At 42.2% G+C, this 21,088-nt stretch overlaps 2 protein-coding genes across 2 annotated transcripts in view; both read left to right on the top strand.

Moving 5' to 3' along the window:
- The first annotated feature begins 210 nt into the window (after nt 1-210).
- Nucleotides 211-9,030, top strand: LOC120927194 (acidic mammalian chitinase-like). The gene is made up of 11 exons (XM_040337705.1): nt 211-291; nt 4,671-4,700; nt 4,855-5,056; nt 5,848-5,904; nt 5,985-6,150; nt 6,259-6,383; nt 7,093-7,216; nt 7,620-7,805; nt 8,147-8,266; nt 8,349-8,490; nt 8,654-9,030. The coding sequence occupies exons 1-11, from the start codon at nt 267-269 to the stop codon at nt 8,923-8,925; spliced, it is 1,449 nt and encodes a 482-aa protein (XP_040193639.1). The 5' UTR covers nt 211-266; the 3' UTR covers nt 8,926-9,030.
- Nucleotides 9,031-17,423: 8,393 nt separating this feature from the next.
- LOC120927193 (protein pitchfork-like) overlaps nt 17,424-21,088 on the top strand; it is a 29,694-nt gene continuing 26,029 nt past the window's right edge. The window contains exon 1 of the mRNA XM_040337704.1: nt 17,424-17,499. Coding sequence (XP_040193638.1) covers nt 17,484-17,499 — 16 coding nt within the window. The 5' untranslated portion in view covers nt 17,424-17,483. The remainder of the gene's footprint in view (nt 17,500-21,088) is intronic.

The raw sequence follows: 21,088 nt of genomic DNA, 5'->3' as shown, positions 1-21,088 counted from the left end.
TTCCAATGACCTCACTATCTGATTTCTGTTGTATGAAAGCCTATGGAGCTTTCCAAAAACAACACATTAAAACAAAAGATATTTTTTATTGCTTGCTTTTGTAATCAACATACTCCAAAGAATGATAAAAATCTAGCAATTTAAACATAATTCCATAGCAATATTATATTTTAAAATGTCTAAGTGTCAACATGATAAAAAAAAGGGACCAGAGAAAAAGTATAAATAGGTAAAGCTGTCTAGCAGCAGTCAGTACAGAGGCAAAGATGGCAAAGCTTATCCTCTTCACCGGTAAGTGAATGCTCACCATGCTATAATAGGCTTTTGTATTGTGGTATTTTATTGCCAACCACTGTATTATGTGGTTAACAGCTCAAAGCATTTATGTTATGATATTCAGGGTGCCTGGCAAATCTGCCTGTTAAATTAACACTGATCATTTCTAAAAATGTTATATTTTCTTAAAGGGTAAGTCCACTTAAAAGGCATAACTTAGTAATGATTTAGTAATAGAAGGAGCCATGGTGGCCCCTGCTTATTATGTATTTTGGAAACTCCAACAGCAAGATCTCCCTTCCATAATTTTTAAAGCAATATTAAACCCAAAAAACAAAAAATGTTGCAGCTGACCAAACCTTAAATTTTGTAGCCACATTCATTTTCTTTTGTTCCCTTTTTTCACCAGTTGACCCAGCCAGTAACCCATTTTCTGTCTTTAGGGTGTCTCCAGTCTGGATGGAGGAGTTTTGGAGACACCCTTGGACAGCAGCATTGTCAATCTGGGGAGAGGGTAGTGTTGGAATAGATTTATATGGGCCTGACTAACAAATTAAATATGAAAAAATGTTTTATATAAATGAATAAAAGCTGACAATTGTAGGCACTCATGTCAGTTTTAAATGGTTTGCATCAAGCCTTTAACTGCCACTTCTGGTGCATAACTTGGTCTGCTGAAATGTAACAGACTTACTGGCCAGAAATAAATGCCTAAAAAAATTGAATCCAGAAACCACATAAGAATTGGTTATTTAAAATTTTTGTTCTGGGGATAAGTATCACTTTAACTCTTCCTGACCACCCAAATGAGTTGGCCGGCGCAACTCATCCTGTTGAATTCCTTATAAAATAAATACAATATCAAACAGGATATGTTGAACCCTCTGACAATAGCCAGGGTAGGTGTGCACAGCTGCAGAGATTTCTATAAATGAGTTCCTAAGGATAATACAAAATTGCCAGGTAGTTTAACTATCCAGTATCTACCAAAAAACACAAATATCAATATTGGATGGCACAACAAAATGTAAAAGTATAACAGAGCCATAAATAAGTATAAAAACAAAAAACTGACTGGAAGGTTCCCTTATGCTTTTTTATCTATTTGGCAACATTTTCATGTTGAAAGAAAATGCATTTCTCTTGGAGGAGTACTAATGTAAATAACAGTATTTCCTTTATGGTGATAAAGCAAAGACACACACTCAACGCTATCCTTGTCCGTACACAAAGATAATATTCTAAAATAATTAAAAGGACTATTATCCCAATGTACTGAAATAATATAACATGATATGTTCCCGAAGGTTAAAAATAATATAAATGCATCAGTCACTGGCTAGCATCCAGGGCTGGAGCGAGACTGCCTTCTCAAAATGGACTGGGAAAGCCAAAGCCGGTGGACCCCCCGGCAGGATTGTCCAGATTCCGGCACTGCTGCTTCAGCGGCCCTGTTCACTGACGGCTTTGGCTTTCCTTTGACTTTCCCAGAGAGATTACACCCTGCACTATACTGCATGTTATCCAAGACTACAATGTAGTATTTGTGTATTTTATTTGCAAATTTGTGTTTTAACAATAAACCGTGCTACACCACCGTCAGCTTGGCATCTCTCTTTCCCTCCCCTCTTATATTTCCTTTATGGTGTACTTAGCAAAGATATGTCATATCTTTGGTCCTGATGCCAATCACTACTCCATCACTTACCTGGAAAAAACGAGCAGTCAATAGGGGAAATTTACTAAATCTGGTGCACATAGAATCTGGTGCAGCTGTGCCTAGTGACCGATCAGCTTCTAGCTTTTATTGTCAAAGCTTAAAGGGGTTGTAAACCCTCGTGTTTTTTGCACCTTAATGCATCCTATGCTGATGATGGTCTAGAGCACAGGTGTCAAACACAAGGCCTGTGGCCCGAATCCAGCCCTCCAGGCCATTTCATGTGGCCCTTGCACCTCTCCTGCTGCTGCAGGAGAGCTCCAGTCCTCCTCTGGTCCTCCTCCAGTCCCCTACTTTCTGCTTTTAAGCAATGCATCCAGCTTCTTCCCAGCAGCAGCATAAGGAAAGGGGGTGCACTGTGATGTAAGGGAGAGTGTGGGACTCAACTGCTGATGGTGGGTGGCTCTTGACATCTAATGTAAGGGAAGTTAATGCACTGGACATCTAATCTTACAGATAGATCCGGCCCTTTGGAGAACAATCGTAATGCTGATGTGGCCCATGATGAAATTGAGTTTGACACCTGGTCTAGAGCGTGCACCTTTAAAATAAGTTAACAATTGCAGAATGGATATTTTTGGTTTCACAATTTCAGTTCAAAAAGGGACGGATAGACCAACATTCTAATGGAAAATTAAACTGCTCAAACTCTGCCTGTAGAATTTAGAGGAGACTCAGGCCGCGTACACACGACCGGTTCATCCGATGAGAATGGTCCGACGGACCGTTTTCATCGGCCCACCGCTGAAGTGGCCTGATGGTCTGATGTGTGTACACACCATCAGTTCAAGATCCGATCGGGTCAGAACGCGGTGACGTAAAACACATGACGTGCTGAAAAAAACGAAGTTCAATGCTTCTAAGCATGCGTCGACTTGATTCTGAGCATGGGCGGGTTTTGAACCAATGCTTTTGTGTACTAACCATCGGGTTTGGACCGATCGGTCAGCGGTCCATCGGTTCGATTTTAAAGCAAGTTTTAACATTTTGGTCCGAAGGACCAAAGACCGATGGGCCATACACACGGTCGGTTTGGACCGATGAAACTGAACTTCGGTCCATTCGCATCGGTTTTGACCGACCGTGTGTACGCGGCCTCAGACGTGAATGCACATTACAGCGACCCTCAAGAACATGAATTATCAGGAAGTTATATGTTTTGCTTGGCAGAACAATTCTTTTCATATCAATGGAGAGGTATTGAAGAATATAGAGGTATATTGACAGATGCTGCCACTAACACTTATATTGTAAGGAAACCATAGCAATCAAGGGTAAGTTTTATAATCCAGCAGACACAGCGAGACCATATGGATTTGGGGGGGGGGGGGGGTATGGCATTGTTACCAGATTTTGCAGCAAAGGGACTAGATCAGATTTATCAGATTACTGGCATCTCATATCCATGGGTACCTAGTCAGCTTAGTAATAGCTTATATGCTGATTACAGCCTTAAGGCACGCATTTCACAAACTAAAAAAACATTTCTTAGCAGCTGCTTCCCGGCACAGTGTTGCTTTCTCTGTAACTGACCAAAAAATTGTGACCTGTGAAATGTAAAATAAAGGGAAATCCCAGACACAAGGCTAAATTATGTAAAAAAAATAAAAATAAAGTGTGACAACATTTTTCAAGCAAGTCTATACTCTATGGCCCAGATTCTCGTATCTGGGCGTAAAACTACGGCGGCGTAACATATGTCATTTATGTTACGCCGCTGCAAGTTTGACAGGCAAGTGCTTTATTCACAAAGAACTTGCCTGTAAAGTTGCGGCGGCGTAGCGTAAATCCCCCGGCGCAAGCCCGCCTAATTCAAATGATCCGGGTAGGGGGCGTGGATCATTTAAATTAGGCGCGTTCCCGCGCCGAACGTACTGCGTATGCGCCGTCCCTAAAATTTCCCGACGTGCATTGCACTAAATGACGTCGCAAGGACGTCATTGGTTTCGACGTGAACGTAAATGGCATCCAGCCCCATTCACGGACGACTTACGCAAACAACGTAAATTTTAAAATTTCGACGCGGGAACGACGGCCATACTTAACATTGGTTGCCCCTCATATAGCAGGGGCAACTTTACGCGTAGCAAATCTAACGTAAACGTCGTAACTTCACTGCGTCGACCGCGCGTACGTTCGGGAATTCGCATATTTTGCTAATTTGCATACTCAACCGGGAAAACGATAGAGACTACACCTAGCGGCGAAAAAAAAATTGCATTTAAGATCCGACAGCGTAAGAGCCTTACGCCTGTCGGATCTAATGGTTATCTATGCGTAACTGATTCTAAGAATCAGTCGCATAGATACGACGGCACAGATTAGGACTTACGACGGCGCACATTGCGTTGCGCCGTCGTAAGCCCTTTCAGAATCTGGGCCTATGTACTTTGCTCCATCTCCTGCCTGCTCTCTGAAATTCTAGTGGACACTGGTGGCATCCACCCTTAGTTCGCTTTCTTCTGCAAGCCAACCTAGGTATCTTCCCTTTCTGCACAATCAGCTCATCACTACAAGTATAATTTTGACTTTTACTTGGAACCTAGAGATTCCATTAAAAGCCAGGTTTCAGATTAATTAAAAATGTATTATATAATACCTCTTTCAGTGAGAGATTTTAAGTACAGTATGCAGCATATTATGCAATATTTACCAAACTTTAATGTATGTCTTCTAGGGCTGGCTCTCCTGCTGAATGCTCAGATAGGTAAGGTATTAAATATCTTTTAAGATCAATTGCTATTTAATGATATACAGTAACATATTTTTACATAGAGTATATTAATATTAAAGATATTGATAGAAAAACAATTATTAAGGCAATCTTAAACATTAGGAATGTGTATTCTTTCTCCACCCAGGCTCTGCCTTCGAGCTGTCATGCTACTTCACCAACTGGGCCCAATACAGGCCTGGACTGGGGAAATTCAAGCCTGACAACATTGATCCATGCCTGTGTACTCACCTGATCTATGCTTTTGCTGGAATGTCCAACAACCAGATCACCACTATTGAATGGAATGATGTCACCCTGTACAGCTCTTTCCAAAACCTGAAGAACCAGTAAGTAATTCCTCATGTTAAAAGCATAGAATAGTATAGATGGCAAGTTCATACTAGTATGCAAACACATGATGTAGGTGCGTAATTGCAGTATTATAATGCTATTACTCTAAAATAGTGTGTTTACTTAACTGTGTAGCCACCTTGAATGTTGCATCTACTATGGAAGTGTAATAAAAGGGTAAAACCAGACTACACCATAAAAAGTGATACATTAATATGCTAATCCAGTTTAAGCCTCCTGATATGCTGCTAGAAATTACATACAAATACATAAAGGATTATTAAATTTTAATAATCTTATGGTAATTACTTACAATAGAAAATTATAGTTTTCAAGTACAAGTATTAAGAAGTATTAACCATATACAATATTAATTATGTAAAAATAAAATTTTCTTTCGCTATAGTTGTCCTTTAAATAAGGAGGTAAAAATCCGTCAGCGAAAAGTAATTATAATTAATTGCAGAAACAATATTTTCCACCTAATATTAACTAATGTGGGTGACTCATCACAGATTATATATCACAGTATTACCATGTCTAGAAACAGAGCATAATTCTGTTGCTGAATTAATTGGTTAATGTATCCATCTCATTGTCAATTTGCTACAAAATCAGTGAACTCTTATTAATTTCAATACTAGGTATAAAAGTTTACCCTTGAAACTTTTACACTACAGGAAGTTAATATTTGAATGGATTATTTTAATTTTCCATTTTTTTTAAACACATCACTTTTGTTAAAAGTCAAATCCTTCACAAAATACTTTTCGATTTCTGTTTTCAGGAATGGAAACTTGAAAACTCTGTTAGCCATTGGAGGTTGGAACTTTGGAACCGCACCGTAAGTATAATTCAGATAATTATATTGTGGAGATGCATATCCATAGTTCAGCAAGTTTTATCTTCTTTCTCTATTCTTAGTTTCACTCAGATGGTCTCTACATCTCAAAACCGCCAAACATTTATCTCATCTGTGATCAAATTTCTGCGTCAGTATGGGTTTGATGGGCTGGACTTTGACTGGGAATATCCTGGATCAAGAGGAAGCACACCTCAAGACAAAGCCCTCTTCACTACTCTGGTTCAGGTACAATTATACATATAAGCTTCTGGAAGGAAGTAAACGACATTGGGATCATACTGTATTAACCTAATTCTGAAAAGTCATAAAGTAAGACCAATTTTATTCTAACAGGAAATGAGAGCAGCCTTTGAAACTGAAGCTTCACAAACCAACAGAGCAAGACTCATGGTGACAGCTGCTGTAGCTGGTGGTATCTCCAACATTCAATCTGGTTACCAGATCCCACAACTTGCTCAGTAAGCATTGTAAAATAAAATCTCATATACAGTAGATAGTAACAGAGCTTTACAAGTTTTCATCTTGCAATAAATATGTGAACCCCTGTTGCTGACACATTCTTTGTTTATCTGAAATTTGCTGGACTGTCAAAGGCCTTGCATTAACTATTTCTATTTTCTACGTATTGTGTGAGGTTAGGAAGCTAGAAGGTAGCAATTCTCCCTGATTCTCTCCATCTAAAGTGTCAGCCTTAGGCAAAATAATTAAAGATTGACTATTCTGATTATTGCATAAACACAATACTGACAGGTTAACTGAAAGTTAAATTACAGAAAGCACTTAAATTAAAAGAAATTATCAAAATGAATGAACTATAGGAGAAAGTTCACTTTCATAGCAGCTGGGACCTCTTTATTAATGTTTTTGCATTTGTTTATTTCGTTGGGTACTGTGTACTCTAATTTTACCCCCTCTGGGTCCCGACTCCTAGATCCTGAATGCTAAAAGAGTAGAGAAAAAGATTTGCACTACCCTTTCAAAGTCCTAGATGTACTGACAACAATGAGTACATTTCCTCTTTTAGTATCTCTACCTCTAGCAGTGTGCCATGTATGGCTAAGATGCCTTATCCTTTTCTAGTAATGCTAAGACTAACCAAGTGAATGAGACTGGAAGCAGTTCCATGTGTATATATATCATTCCAATAATATTTTTTTCAATATTTAGGGCTTTGGATTACTTCCATGTCATGACCTATGATCTGCATGGCTCATGGGAAGGTTACACTGGAGAAAACAGCCCCTTGTATTCTAACCCCTCTGCCACTGGTGGAAACGCTTACCTGAATGTGGTAAGTATTTATCAGACAATAATGCTAATATACTAAAATAGTTGAGAATATAAAACTTAAAATATGTGATTGTGCAATTCAGTTATCCAATCATTGAAAAAAGCATCTGCGTTAAACTGAGTATTTGAAATTACCAGGAATTTGCTTTTCAAGTAATTGGATAATTGAAGTGAATAATCATACGTATATTTTTGAGTGAAGATTCTCTACTTTTTTGGTAAATTAACCTTTATGTCAATAATGATGCAAGATTATAAATGCAAGTGCATATCATCTGACCATTTTTAATATGTATCTGTAAAGAACATATCACAAAATAATAGCTATCTATAGTAACTAAAGTTACAACTGTATTTACACGCATAAGCACATATAGACAGACTAATATTTCTTCCCCTTGTAGGATTATGTCATGAACTACTGGTTGAACAATGGTGCACCAGCCTCAAAACTCATTGTTGGCTTCCCAACCTATGGACACACCTTTGTTCTGAGCAATCCATCAAACACTGGCATTGGTGCCCCTACTTCTGGAGCTGGACCTGCTGGACCTTACACCAGACAATCTGGATTCTGGGCCTACTATGAAGTAAGATTACAACGTCATTTTGCAAGGGGACTATATTTTAGAGATATTTACTTATTGCATTACTAAAAGTATCCTTTAATGCCTGATTCAATCCTTAATATTTACAGTAAATGATGTATTAAACTGGTAGTACCACGTCAGTGTTGCTACTAATTAAGTAATAGTATATATTATGTAGAACATTATGTAGTACTGTATTTATTTATATTCTCCATTCAATAAATTCCATTATATGAAAATTAATATATCCATTTGAATGGAAATGAATGGATCACTGAGCCTTTTGTTGTGATCTAAATAATAGATATGAATATTTGACATTTTTCTTTGAATTCCCTTAGATCTGTACTTTCCTGAAGAATGGAGCTACAAATCAGTGGTCTTCTGCTGAAGATGTTCCTTTTGCCTACCAAGGAAATGAGTGGTTGGGATACGACAACCAGAAGAGCTTCCAGATAAAGGTACTTTTGTTATACAATAAAATAGAAAAAGCCAAAACACAGAAACAGAGCCTTACACAACTTTTCATTCTTGTACCTACAGGCTGAATGGCTGGTGAAGAACAACTTTGCTGGTGCAATGGTTTGGGCAATTGATCTGGATGATTTTACCGGAACTTTCTGTAACCAGGGCAAATATCCTCTGATCAGCACATTGAACCAAGCTCTTGGAATACAAGCTTCTGGTGAGTCATACGTTTTCTTCATACAGTATCTACAGTATATAATTATAACTGCTGAAGTTTTTGAAAGTGTTTCATTGTACAGTAATTGCATAGCCACTTACTTCAATAATTGCAAAAAATGGAGCTGAAACACATTCTGATATTCTTCTATCTTCCTTTACAGGTTGCACACCTCCCTCTTCTCCCATTGCCCCAATCACAGCTGCCCCAGCAACCCAGCAACCCAGTGGAGGAAGCTCTGGAGGGAGCTCTGGCAGCAGCTCTGGTAGTAGCTCAGGAGGTAGTGGGTTCTGTGCTGGGAAGGCAAGCGGCCTCTACCCAGTAGCTGGCAATAAAAATGCTTTCTGGCATTGCTTAAATGGTATCACCTACCAACAACATTGCCAGGCTGGCCTTGTTTATGACCCAAGCTGTGAGTGCTGCAATTGGGCATAATCAGATTATTTTACAGTACAAAATGCTAGTGTATTTACTACTCAAGTTACGTGGAGACCACATAACTTCAGTGCTACAATAAATAAAGTATTTAGCATAATCAAACTTGTCAGTGTGTTATTGTCAACTGTATAACATAATGTAGCTTATACTATAATCACTGCTTAATAGGTTTCTACCTACCTATGGGAATCTACATACAGTGTTGAGAGTCAGTTTTAAAATAATGTGATATTATCACTGTTCAGATACCTAAACAAAGAATTTTTAAGCAAACTTGCTTGGGCTACACGTGCTTGGACTACACAGATACTATACTATCCTAATAGAATGTGGTCTATCCATCCAGAACATGACAGTATTCACTCATTGCTTCTGCAGGAGCTGTATTCCCAAATGCCAGCCTGGTCAGTGCAGACAGGCACACAAATCGCTAGTGTATTCATGCACCTGCTGTTCCCTGGCAGTACAATGGACTCCTCGGGAGGGCCACTTGAGCAACTTGGTAACTGGTTGCTACAATTAGCAGAGTGGACAGATGACAGGTCTGTGTGCACTCTGCATATGGGCCCTCTCTACTCTATGGTAAACAGCACACTTTACTCAAACCACAACCTACTCGTACACAGCCCACTCTACTCTATGGACCCTCCGATCCGATCCTCCCAGATAGAAGGGGACCGATCCCCTTCTGTTTTTTTTTTTTGTGAATTAAATTAGGGGTAGGCAAGTGTAAACAGTGACATGTCTGTTTACATCTGCCACTCCATAGCGATAAATGGAGGGTCCGACTGGGTCCAGCTGGAAAACGGTCAGGTGGACCCGATCAGACTGATTGTGTGAAAGGGGCTAAAGCAGCTTTCACTGCCAAGCTGCGGGTGCAGCACAGTAACACCTGTGGCTTTCCTGCGGGTTTACGTGCACTTTGCCATAGTATTTTATTGTATTCAGCAGGTGTGTAGCTCTTTCTGAAAGGGCACCAAAACTCCTGCATTCAGGAGTTTTGGTGGGCTTTTAGAAAGCACACCAAACCTGCAGGTAATAACAGAAGTCTATGGATCAGTGCAGGAAACCTGTACATACATAGTTACATAGTACTATACTGCATCTGTGAATCAGTTTGAAAGCAGCCTGGAGTAACCAGTGTAGAGAACAAATATGCCCATTGCTGTTTGGCTTTTATTAAAAATGCTGACCTCAATCTTCACTTCTTCCTCAGGAATTCCTGCAGGTATCTGTCCCAAGCTGTTTCTGTCCCAGGCGGGTATCTCCAGCTGTTGCTGTCACAGGCAGAGCACATTTTGTATCACATGTCACAACGCTATACTGGAAGCATTGGCTCTGCTTTCTACTGAAGCCGCATGCTTCCTCTACCGCCAGCTCCATTCCTACCACTGATGTTCTGGAATAGCGAGTTGGGAACCTGCTATCTGGGCTTGCCAACCCACCATCCCAGAGCAGGAGTTTTTGCGGGGCACATCAGAGGGCCAGTGGTTTGCACCCTGTTCTACTCAGTTCCCATACCAACCTGCTAGTCCCTATCAAATTGCTGATCCAGCGTTGGATCATTGGTGTTGCACATGTGATCAGTTATGATATTTACATAACTCTAAATTGGATATTCTATGAATTACCAATCCAATGCTTAATTACTTAAAGCCTATCTCTGGGGAAATTAAAAAGCTTTTCTTGCCATGGGGCTGCCTCTGTACTGCAAGGTTTAATTGGTCTTTTAAATCTAGGGGACACAGAATATATATTTTTTTTTAAAACTGACAGTTTTAATAATTATTAACAATAAAAACAAGAAAACACAAAGCAATATGCATGACAAAGGGCAAAAGTTGCCCACTGACATTGCAATCACATGAAAAAGTGGAATAAGACATGTGGATCCTGTAGATAGTGACAATATACAACAACGTCAGGTTTAATGATCACAACCACAGCAGCAGTAATACCACAACATCACAACTGCCCAATGGCATGTAGCCGAGTAGGAAAAAGCACTGAAATTATCACAATGGCAAACATCAGAGAACATACATTAGAGCAAGACATAGTTAGAAAGAGAAGAAAAGAAAAGAGAAAATAGTAAAGAGCAATCATCCACACCAGTATCCCCCCCAAAGACCAGAGTCACTGTCCACACAGGGCGTCACCAAATTAATAAGACTTCAGGCTGAAGGGGATTCTAACAGATCCCACAATTCCCAAACCCAGTTATGGGCATCGAGAGTGTCATGCTTTCCATCCGTTTCAAGGGTTAAGCAGTTTTACTTACCTGATTCATGTTGCGCTTTGGCGCTTTCCTCTTTTCCTATGTGATCTGGCATTACACTGTTCTTTTTTATCCTCATGCCCAATGCAGGGCTATCATCCCTACATTGCACATAATGATGTCAGAGGACTTGCAACTGTTGGAGTGTAGGGGAGGAGAGGCTGCTGGCAACGATCTAGCAGAATGGATAGAAACTATAGAAACCGAGGATCTGTTAAATTGAACTGCTTTTCCTGGTCCCCTAGACCTAAAGGAGTATTCAGTAAGGCGTGGATGAATTTTTTCTTTCTTCGGAATTCAGCCTTAAAAATATTAAACTAGTCCATTATATTCCGTGCATTTAGAAACATATGTAGATCTTCTGAATTGACTAGAACTAGTTTATTCCACATTTTCACAGCTCATATTGTAAAGAAGCCTTTGCTTATGGAGGTTAAACCTCTTTCCTTCCAACATAAAGAGTACCCCCTTGTCCATTGTAATGACCTGAAAGTGAATAACTACACCAAGTTCACTATATGGATGTCTCTTCTCATTTCAGCAAATCTTTCCTCCATGCCTCTTACCAGTTTGGTTGCCCTTCTAGACACTTTCTCCAGTTCACCGTCATTCTTGCCAGACAAATCTATTAACCTTCTATGAGGAGGTGAGCTGCCATCTAGATAAAGGAAGGCCCATAGATGTGGTGTATCTGGATTTTGCAAAGGCATTCAATACAGTTCCCCATAAAATTTTATTGTACAAAATAAGGTCCATTGGCATGGACCATAGGGTGAGTACATGAATTAAAAACTGGCTACAAGGGCGAGTTCAGGGGGTGGTGATAAATTGGGAGTACTCTGAATGGTCTGGTGTGGAAAGTGGGGGTCTCCCAGGGTTCTGTGCTGGGCCCAATCCTATTTAATTTATTCATAAATTATCTGGAGGATGGGATAAACAGCTCAATCTCAGTATTTCCGAATGATACAAAGCTAAGCAGGGCAATAACTTCTCCGCAGGATGTGGAAACCTTGTAAGAAGGACCAAAAGAATATTGGCATGCATTAAAAAGGGGATTAACTCCAGAGATAAAGTGATAATTCTCCCACTTTATAAGACTCTGCTCAGGCCACACCTAGAGTATGCCGTCCAGTTCTGGGCACCAGTCCTTAGGAGGGATGTGCTGGAACTAGAGCGGGTCCAGAGAAGGGCAGCTAATAAAGGGACTGGAGGATCTCAGCTATGGGGAAAGACTGCAAGCATTGAACTTATTCTCTCTGGAGAAGAGACGCTTGAGAGGGGATATGATTTCAATGTACAAATACCACACTGGTGACCCCACAATAGGGAGAAAACTTTTCTGCGCAAGGGAATTTAATAAGACACACAGCCATTCACTAAAATTAGAGCTTAAAATGCGTAGAGGGTTCTTTACTGCAAGAGCGGTAAGGATGTGGAATTTTATTCCACAAGCATTGGTTTCAGCGGGGATTGGATGGGCACCTAAACGACCACAACATACAGGGGTATACAATGTACTATTAACATAAAAACACACACACAAGTTAGAATTGATTAACTTGTGTCTTTTTTCAATCTCTCCAACTATGTAACTATGTAGCCTGGTCATTCTGCCAGAAACACACCTCCTGTATAAGTGCCTAGTGCCTACACTCTGGACAGAGACACCTTTGCACAGCAGCATTGTTGATCTGGGGAGGGTAGTGTTAGATGCACTAGCAGATTTAAATAAACTAACAAATTGAAGACAAACTCCTGCTAAAACTATTTTAAACACTACAGTCCTGAGCCTCTTACTGAGATTTGGTGTTTACAAGTTAAAAATATTTCTTGTTGCTAGAAAATTAATTAGAAACCCCAAACATTATATATATATATTTTTTCTAACACCATAGAGAATAAAATGGCGGTCAATGCAATACTTTCTGTCACACTGTATTTGCGCAGCGGTCTTACAAGCGCACTTTTCTGTGAAAAAATACACTTTTTTTTAATAAAAAAATAAGACAACAGTAAAGTTAGCAAATTTTTTTATATTGTGAAAGATAATGTTACGCCGAGTAAATTGATACCCAACATGTCACGCTTCAAAATTGCGCCCACTCGTGGAATGGCAAAAACTTTTACCCTTTAAAATCTCAAAGGCAAAGTTAAAAATATTCTACGGGTTGCATGTTTTGAGTTAGGGCTAGAATTATTGCTCTCGCTCTACCGTTCGTGGCGATATCTCACATGTGTGGTTTGAACACCGCTTTCATATGCGGGCGCTACTGATGTATACATTCGCTTCTGCACGCAAGCTCTGCGGGACGGGGCGTGTTTAAAAAATGTTTTCCTTATTTATTTTACCTTTTATTGAAAACTTTTTCACTGATCTTTAAAGAAAAATATTGTGCCACTTTTATTCCTATTACAAGGAATGTAAACATCCCTTGTAATAGAAAAAAGCATGACAGGTCCTCTTAAATATGAGATCTGGGGTTAAAAAGACCTCAGATCTTATATTTACACTAAAATGAAATCACATTTGAAAAAATAAAATGAAAAAATGGCCCTTTAAGAGCTATGGGCAGAAGTGACGTTTTGACGTTACTTCCGCCCTGCAATGACTTGGAGACAGGTGGGGGCTACTTCCCCACACTCATCTTCATGTCAGGCTAGGATCCGATCGCCTCCGCCGCTACCGGAGGCCACGGTAAGCGACGGAGGGCACTTTTATCTGAAAGAGAACCACTGGCTCTTGAAGAGGATACCGGGGTTATGGTAGCTAGCTACCTTAACCCCGGTATCTTCAAAGACAGGGCGTATATAGTCATATGGCGGGAAGGAAGCGGTTAACTAGTTGTTAACCGCAATGTAGACCATTGTAAGCACCACTGCCAATGGTAAATGATTTGTCTCAATCCCTAACTGCTACATTTGCAGAACAGCTTATTCTGTTGAAAAACAAAAAACAAATTGGTCAGATCACCATGTGAAAATAAAAGAAAGAAAGCCTAACAAAGAAAACAAATGCAGCCATCACATCTAAGAATTGGTAAGCTGCAATATATTAAATGTTTTCTTTTAGGTTTAATACAACTTTAGCCCTCTTTTAAAGGACGACAAATGGAACTCCCTAAACACAGGAAGCTGTATTGCACAAACCCTGTAGGTAAATAAGAGAACCAAAACAATCACAAAGTGGAAGAGTAGGTTCGACAATAAACTTGGCAGAGCCTCTACCCAGGACAGGGCCTCTGTGAAAAGAGGGATTCCTTTCCTGGGAAATTACCAGCGGTCCTACTCATTCAGACGTGGTGTCTAGCTGGATGCCTTTCCCTGCATGGCTGCCTGCCTATAGAAGTTTTGGAGTCTGTCAATTAATATTGCATCTACTAAAGGGTGTCCTGGCCCTAACCCTCTCTCCCACAGTTCTGTTTAACCACTTCCCGCCCGGCCTATAGCCGATTTACGTCCGGGAAGTGGTTATGAAATCCTGACAGGACGTTCCAGAACGTCCTGCAGGATTTCATGCCGCGCGCGCCCGTGGGGGCGCGCATCGCGGCGATCGGTGATGCGGGGTGTCAGTCTGACACCCTGCATCTCCGATCTCGGTAAAGAGCCTCCGGCGGAGACTCTTTACCACGTGATCAGCCGTGTCCAATGACAGCTGATCACGATGTAAACAGGAAGAGCCGTTGATGGCTCTTCCTCACTCGCGTCTGACAGACGCGAGTAGAGGAGAGCCGATCGGCGGCTCTCCTGACAGGGGGGGTTCGCGCTGATTGTTTATCAGCGCAGCCCCCCCTCGGATCGCCACACTGGACCACCAGGGATGCCCACCCTGGACCATCAGGGTGGGCAAAAAAATAAAAAAAGCCTGCAAAAAAAAAAAAAGTCTAAAAAAAAAAAAGCATTCAAAAAAAGATGCCAATCAGTGCCCACAAATGGGCACTGACTGGCAACCTGGCAAAATCAGTGCTGCCCCACGGTGTCCATCAGTGCCACCCCAGTGTCCATCAGTGCCACCCCACAGTGTCCATCAGTGCCACCCCACAGTGCCCATCCATGCCCAGTGCCCACCTATCAGTGCCCATCTGTGCCACCCATAAGTATCCATCAGTGCCACCCATAAGTGCCGCCCATGAGTGCCCATCTGTGCCGCCTATGAGTGCCCAGTGCCGCCCATGAGTGCCGCCTATGTGTGCCCATCAGTGCCACCTATGTGTGCCCATCAGTGCCGCCTATGAGTGCCCATCAGTGTCGCATACCAGCGCCGCCAATCAGTGCCACCTCATCTGTGCCCGTCAGTACTACCTCATCGATGTCCATCAGTGCCATCTCATCGGTGCCCATTAGTGCCGCCATATCAGTGCCCGTAATTGAAAGAGAAAACTTATTTACAAAAAAATTAACAGAAAAAAATAAAAACTTAATTTTTTTTCCAAATTTTCAGTCTTTTTTTAGTTGTTGCGCAAAAAAAAAAAAATCTCAGAGGTGATCAAATACCACCAAAAGAAAGCTCTATTTGTGGGGAAAAAAGGACGCCAATTTTGTTTGGGTACAGTGTAGCATGACCGCGCAATTGCCATTCAAAGTGCGACAGTGATGAAAGCTGAAAATTGGATTGGGCGGGAAGCTGCGTAAGTGCCTGGTATGGAAGTGGTTAGGAGACAATAAATTTCTTTGCAAGTGTCTGGCGCCCATCAATCTACCTTGCATTACCCCACTATGCCTTAACAACACTCTACACAGAAGGATGTCAGCTGTCCCTAACACTGGAGGTCACCATTTGGCCTCAAGGGGTCCTGGACTTGGCTACATTCACACAGAAAACAATGTGTGAATGTTATCTACTATGACAAAAATTACCTGTTGATCTACATTGTCAACTACTTATTGCCTTGTTGTTTCCCATGTAAAATAAAAGAGAGGATATGTTTGTAGTAGGGTGCCCACGTGTCCCGGATTGCCCGGGACTGTCCCGCAATTGACATGTCTGTCCCTGGTCCCGGGCACCTTCATTCCGGGACAATACAGTGTCCCGGAATGAAATAGAGGACACGGCCACCCCCTACTAACTAATAACTACATTTCCGGAACTGGTTGCTAGGACCGTCACTGCCTGGTATCTTGCAACCACTGACAATTTACTCTCAGACAGTGAGACCCGGGAGCGAGGCCTGTGCCTAGTGCAGCGCTGCTGTCCCCACCCACCTTGGCACCTCCTCCTTCTCCGGCACCTAGCGCAAAGCAGCAGAGACTGGTGTGATCTTCACTCTCCAGATAGTGACGCCACTCTTTTCCTGTAATGCACGTGGCTCATGCAGAGGGAGTGACAGCGGTACTGCATTTGGTGGCAGGCTATGGGTGACAAGCGGCACTGCATTTGGTGGCAGGCTATGGGTGACAAGCGGCACTGCATCTGGTGGCAGGCTATGGGTGACAAGCGGCACTGCATCTGGTGGCAGGCTATGGGTGGCAAGAGGCGCTGCATCTGGTGGCAGGCTATGGGTGACAAGCGGCACTGCATCTGGTGGCAGGCTATGGGTGGCAAGCGGCACTGCATCTGGTGGCAGGCTATGGGTGGCAAGCGGCACTGCATCTGGTGGCAGGCTATGGGTGGCAAGCGGCACTGCATCTGGTGGCAGGCTATGGGTGGCAAGCGGCACCACATCTGGTGGCAAGTGTCATATTCAGCTGACAAATAACCCACTGCCAAATTCCCCATTAACCCAGAGACTACATTTCCCCCTGTCCCCCCTCATCTTTTTTTGGGGAAGGTGAGGGGGGGTGGGGTGTCCCTGAATGGCAGTTTGGAAATGTAGTCACCCTAGTTTGTAGTCTATTTCAGGAGAGCGGCCTGGATGACAACCATGACTCTCTGATTGAGTAGTCACCCTGAGACAGGAAATGTGTTACTGGAAGAATCATAAGGTAAAAAAAAAGAAAGAAAAAAGCCAAAACACATAACTACATCTAGGGACTGGTAAGCTACCCTTTAAGCCAATTTAATTTATATTTACAGAATGGATTGTCTAAACCCATGGACTAAAAATTACACATTAGCTGCCTGTGAGGAAATATGTCCCCATCAAATTTTTTGGAATAACAGTACTGTACCTGAATTTATACTGTACTGTAGTTTGGGTTTAGCAGTAAATTATTACTTGTAACCAGCAGGGGGAGCCAATGTATCTTTTATGAACTAATAGCAATCCTTATGTGACGTTCTTCTCCGAGTTCCACCCCACGTTGTCATGGCAATATCATATATACAAAGGCATCGGAAAGAATGGAGCATGAACCAGGTAAGGCTGGATTGATATGGTGATCATATCAGGGCATAAATCACATCCAGAGATATGAGGGTGCTAACATGAAAAACGCATTCCTACATTTTTTCTTAGTTTAGGTAACTCAAAAAAGGAGTTTAATTTTTACCGAAAATGTGAACTTTGCATAGTGCCCTATAGTATGTCATAATGGGTGGGTGATCAGCATCCTCACTTGACACATATTTCAGATAGGTTTAGTGCATATTTACATTAACTGTATACTTGAAACACAGCAGGACATGGTGCATTTAAAAACGCAACGCTATAAATTTAAAAAGCACAAATAAGTGTATATAGCTCCATGCGATCTAGCTAAAAAAAAATAAAACACTGCATTCCACGTTCCTTTCAAATGTGCATCAGAAACAAAACACAAACAGCAGTGTATGTTTACCCTAAAAATTCTGAAAGATGAAATGGCAAACTCTGATATGATCCCGTTTGTCTGAATGTCGAAGAACTTTGGGTCAGGGACTGATGGGAATGGCTTAATGTCCTTTGACCTGGTTCACATTGGAGCGATTTGGCATGCGATTTGACATGTCAAATCGTATGCCAAATCAACAGCAATTTCCGCTAATGCCACCGTCCGAATCGGTGCGACACCGCTTTTTCGTCACTGCACTAATTCACAGAAGTCGTTTTTGTACTACTTTTGGCGACTTCGGGGTGCGATCTCCATAGGCATCTGTGCAGCACAGATGTGTCTGAAATCGCCCCCGAAGTCGGGACTGACATGCGGGAGTCAGCCCAAAAGTTGGGGGTGATATATCGCACTGTTTACCTTTTTTATGAGTTTTGTTTTCAACTTTATTGAATTTTTATGAAATGTCACAAAATTATATTTCATTTGTCTCTATTCACCGCGGTAGGCTGTAATGCGATGTACTGCGTCACAACACGCAGATGTCCTATTTATTTCAGTGCACACTACTGCAGCACAGTTCTCCGAACTGAACTCATAGGGCCAGATTCACATAGGTTAGCGGATCTTTAGATCCGCGTAACCCAGGCATGTCCAAAGTCCGGCCCGGGGGCCAATTGCGGCCCGCGTTCTGGTTTAATGTGGCCCCCCTGTTAATTTGGATATATATATATCTTTTGTGGCCCCCAGGGCCGCAAAAGATATATACTGTATTTATTGGCACTACCTCGGATGGGACAGGGAGGCGGGATGAGTGCCGTCAGATTACATACAGGAGAATCTCCTGTTTACTCTGCGACGTCTGTAATAGGAAGTCCCGTCTCCTGGGCTGCCATTGGATGACTGTTCTGTCTATTGTAGGAGGCGGGACTTTGTATTAAAGAGGCTGCCGTGTAAACAGGAGATTCTTCTGTATGCAATCTGTTGGCGCTCGTCCCACCCCCCTCCCTGTCCCATCCAAGGCTGCAGATGGGCATCGATCAGGCTGCACTGATGGCAATGGTGAGGCTGCATTTAGAGGCTGCATTTATGGCAATGGTGAGGCTGCATTCATGGGCACTAATTAGGCTGCATTCATGGGCACTGACCCTTATTTTGCTTCACAGTTCTTAATTTAAAATGTTATTTTTTTTGTCTGAAACGTACTTCTTATAGTGAAAGTGCGTGTTATACACCGATAAATACGGTATATCCAAAAAACACGCCCAAGCTCATCTCTTCACCACACACAGCCACAAAGGCAAGAGAAGTGTTGTTGGGCAGTGTATTAGTGCTCAGACGGACACACTTGGACCAAATTTTAATGATTCAAAGAATTTCAAGCAAAATGGTCGGCCCTCACGCATGTTCACTTCATCAAATCTGGCCCTCTTTGAAAAAAGTTTGGACACCCCTGGCGTAACCTATCCTAATTATGATCCGCCGCCGCAAGTTTTTGAGGCAAGTGGGTAATTCACAGAGGGCCATATTCTCAGTAGAGTTACGACGGAGTATCTCAGGAAACTCCGTCGTATCTCTCTTTTTTGACCCGTGTATCTATGCGAGTGATTCCTAGAATCATTTTCGCATAGATACGCTGAAGATCCGACATGTGTAAGTCACTTACACTCTCGGATCTTAAATGTAATTCGCCGCCGGCCGCTAGGTGGCATTTACGTTCAGGTCTCATTTGTTTATGCAAATGAGCCTGATACACCGATTCAAGAAAAAAATCGCGTCGCGTAACCGTCGCTTACGTCGTTTGTGTAAGCGTAAGGTTACCCCTGCTATATGAGGGGTAACCTTACGCCAGTCCCAAGTATGCCATGTTAAGTATGGCGTCGGGTCCGCGTCGTTTTTTCCCATCGGGTACGTCGTTTTCCTAAGTCGTTCTTGAATACGACTTTACGTCAATGACGCACACGTCGGCGTCATTGACGTTTTCCGCCGAGAACTGCAGCATGCGCACTGGGCTATTTTTAGCCCGGCGCATGCGCAGTTCGATCGAAACGGGGGCGCGCTTAATTTAAATATAAGCCACCCTCTTTAAAATACGCGGGGATACGCCGGGCCTTTTACACTACGCCTCCGCAAACTACGGAGCAAGTGCTTGAGGAATACGGCACTTGCTCCAGTAAGTTGCGGCGGCGTAGTGTAAATAGCTTACGCAATGCCGCCGCAGAAAGTACGAGAATATGGCCCAAAGCACTTACCTCAAAACTTGCGGCGGCGTATCGTAAATCCCCCGACGGAATTAAAATTCTGCGGATAGGGGGAGTGTACTATACAAATCAGGGGCGTTCCAGCGCCGATCGAACAGCGCATGCGCCGTCCGCAAATTTACCCAGCGTGCATTGCGCTAAATGACGTCGCAAGGACGTCATTGGTTTCGACGTGAACGTAAATGGCGTCCAGCCCCATTCACGGACGAGTTACGCAAACAACGTAAAATTTTTAAATTGCGACGCGGGAACGACGGCCATACTTAACATTGGTTGCGCCTCATAGACCCAGGGGTAACTATCCGCCGGAAAAAGCTGAACGCAAACCATGTAAAAAAAAAGCGCCGGGCGGTCGTTCATTTCTGAATCGGCGTATCTCCTCATTTGCATATTCGTTGCGTTAATAAACCGAAACGCCACCTAGCGGCCGGCCTGGAATTACAGCCTAAGATCCGACGGTGTAACACAGTTACACCTGTCGGATCTTAGGCATATCTATGCGTAACTGATTCTATGAATCAGTCGCATAGATACGACCAACGGAAATCAGAGATACGACGGTGTATCAGGAGATACACCGTGGTATCTCTTTGTGAATCTGGCCCATAGGACTCAAGGCAAATTGCTTTGTCTATGCCAGGGATATGCAATTAGCAGACCTTAAGCTGTTGCAGAACTACACGTCCCATGAGGCATAGCAAGACTCTAACAACCACAAGCACGACACCCAGAGGCATGATGGGACTTGTAGTTTTGCAACAGCTGGAGGTCTGCTAATTGCGTATCCCTGATCTATGCATTGGAACAGAATAAGTAAGGTTGCCTATTCAGGATAATTCAAATGCTTTGAATGTACTGTTGGTGCTATACTTAAGTCTAGTAAAGTGTGGCCATTTGTTGTACAGTTAATTCAGGACGGTGTGTTTTTTTTTTTTAA

Source organism: Rana temporaria, chromosome 2 (assembly GCF_905171775.1).
Source record: "Rana temporaria chromosome 2, aRanTem1.1, whole genome shotgun sequence".
NCBI lineage: Eukaryota > Metazoa > Chordata > Amphibia > Anura > Ranidae > Rana > Rana temporaria.
Note: the sequence above shows the minus strand (reverse complement) of the source record. Positions and strands in the feature narration are given on the sequence as shown.

Excerpts from the sequence above, each read along its gene's own strand:
- LOC120927194 (XM_040337705.1), top strand. The coding sequence starts at position 267 with ATGGCAAAGCTTATCCTCTTCACCG. Across the intron at positions 5,057-5,847 it reads TTCCAAAACCTGAAGAACCA|GAATGGAAACTTGAAAACTC; the intron begins GTAAGTAATTCC and ends TTCTGTTTTCAG. Across the intron at positions 5,905-5,984 it reads TGGAACTTTGGAACCGCACC|TTTCACTCAGATGGTCTCTA; the intron begins GTAAGTATAATT and ends CTCTATTCTTAG.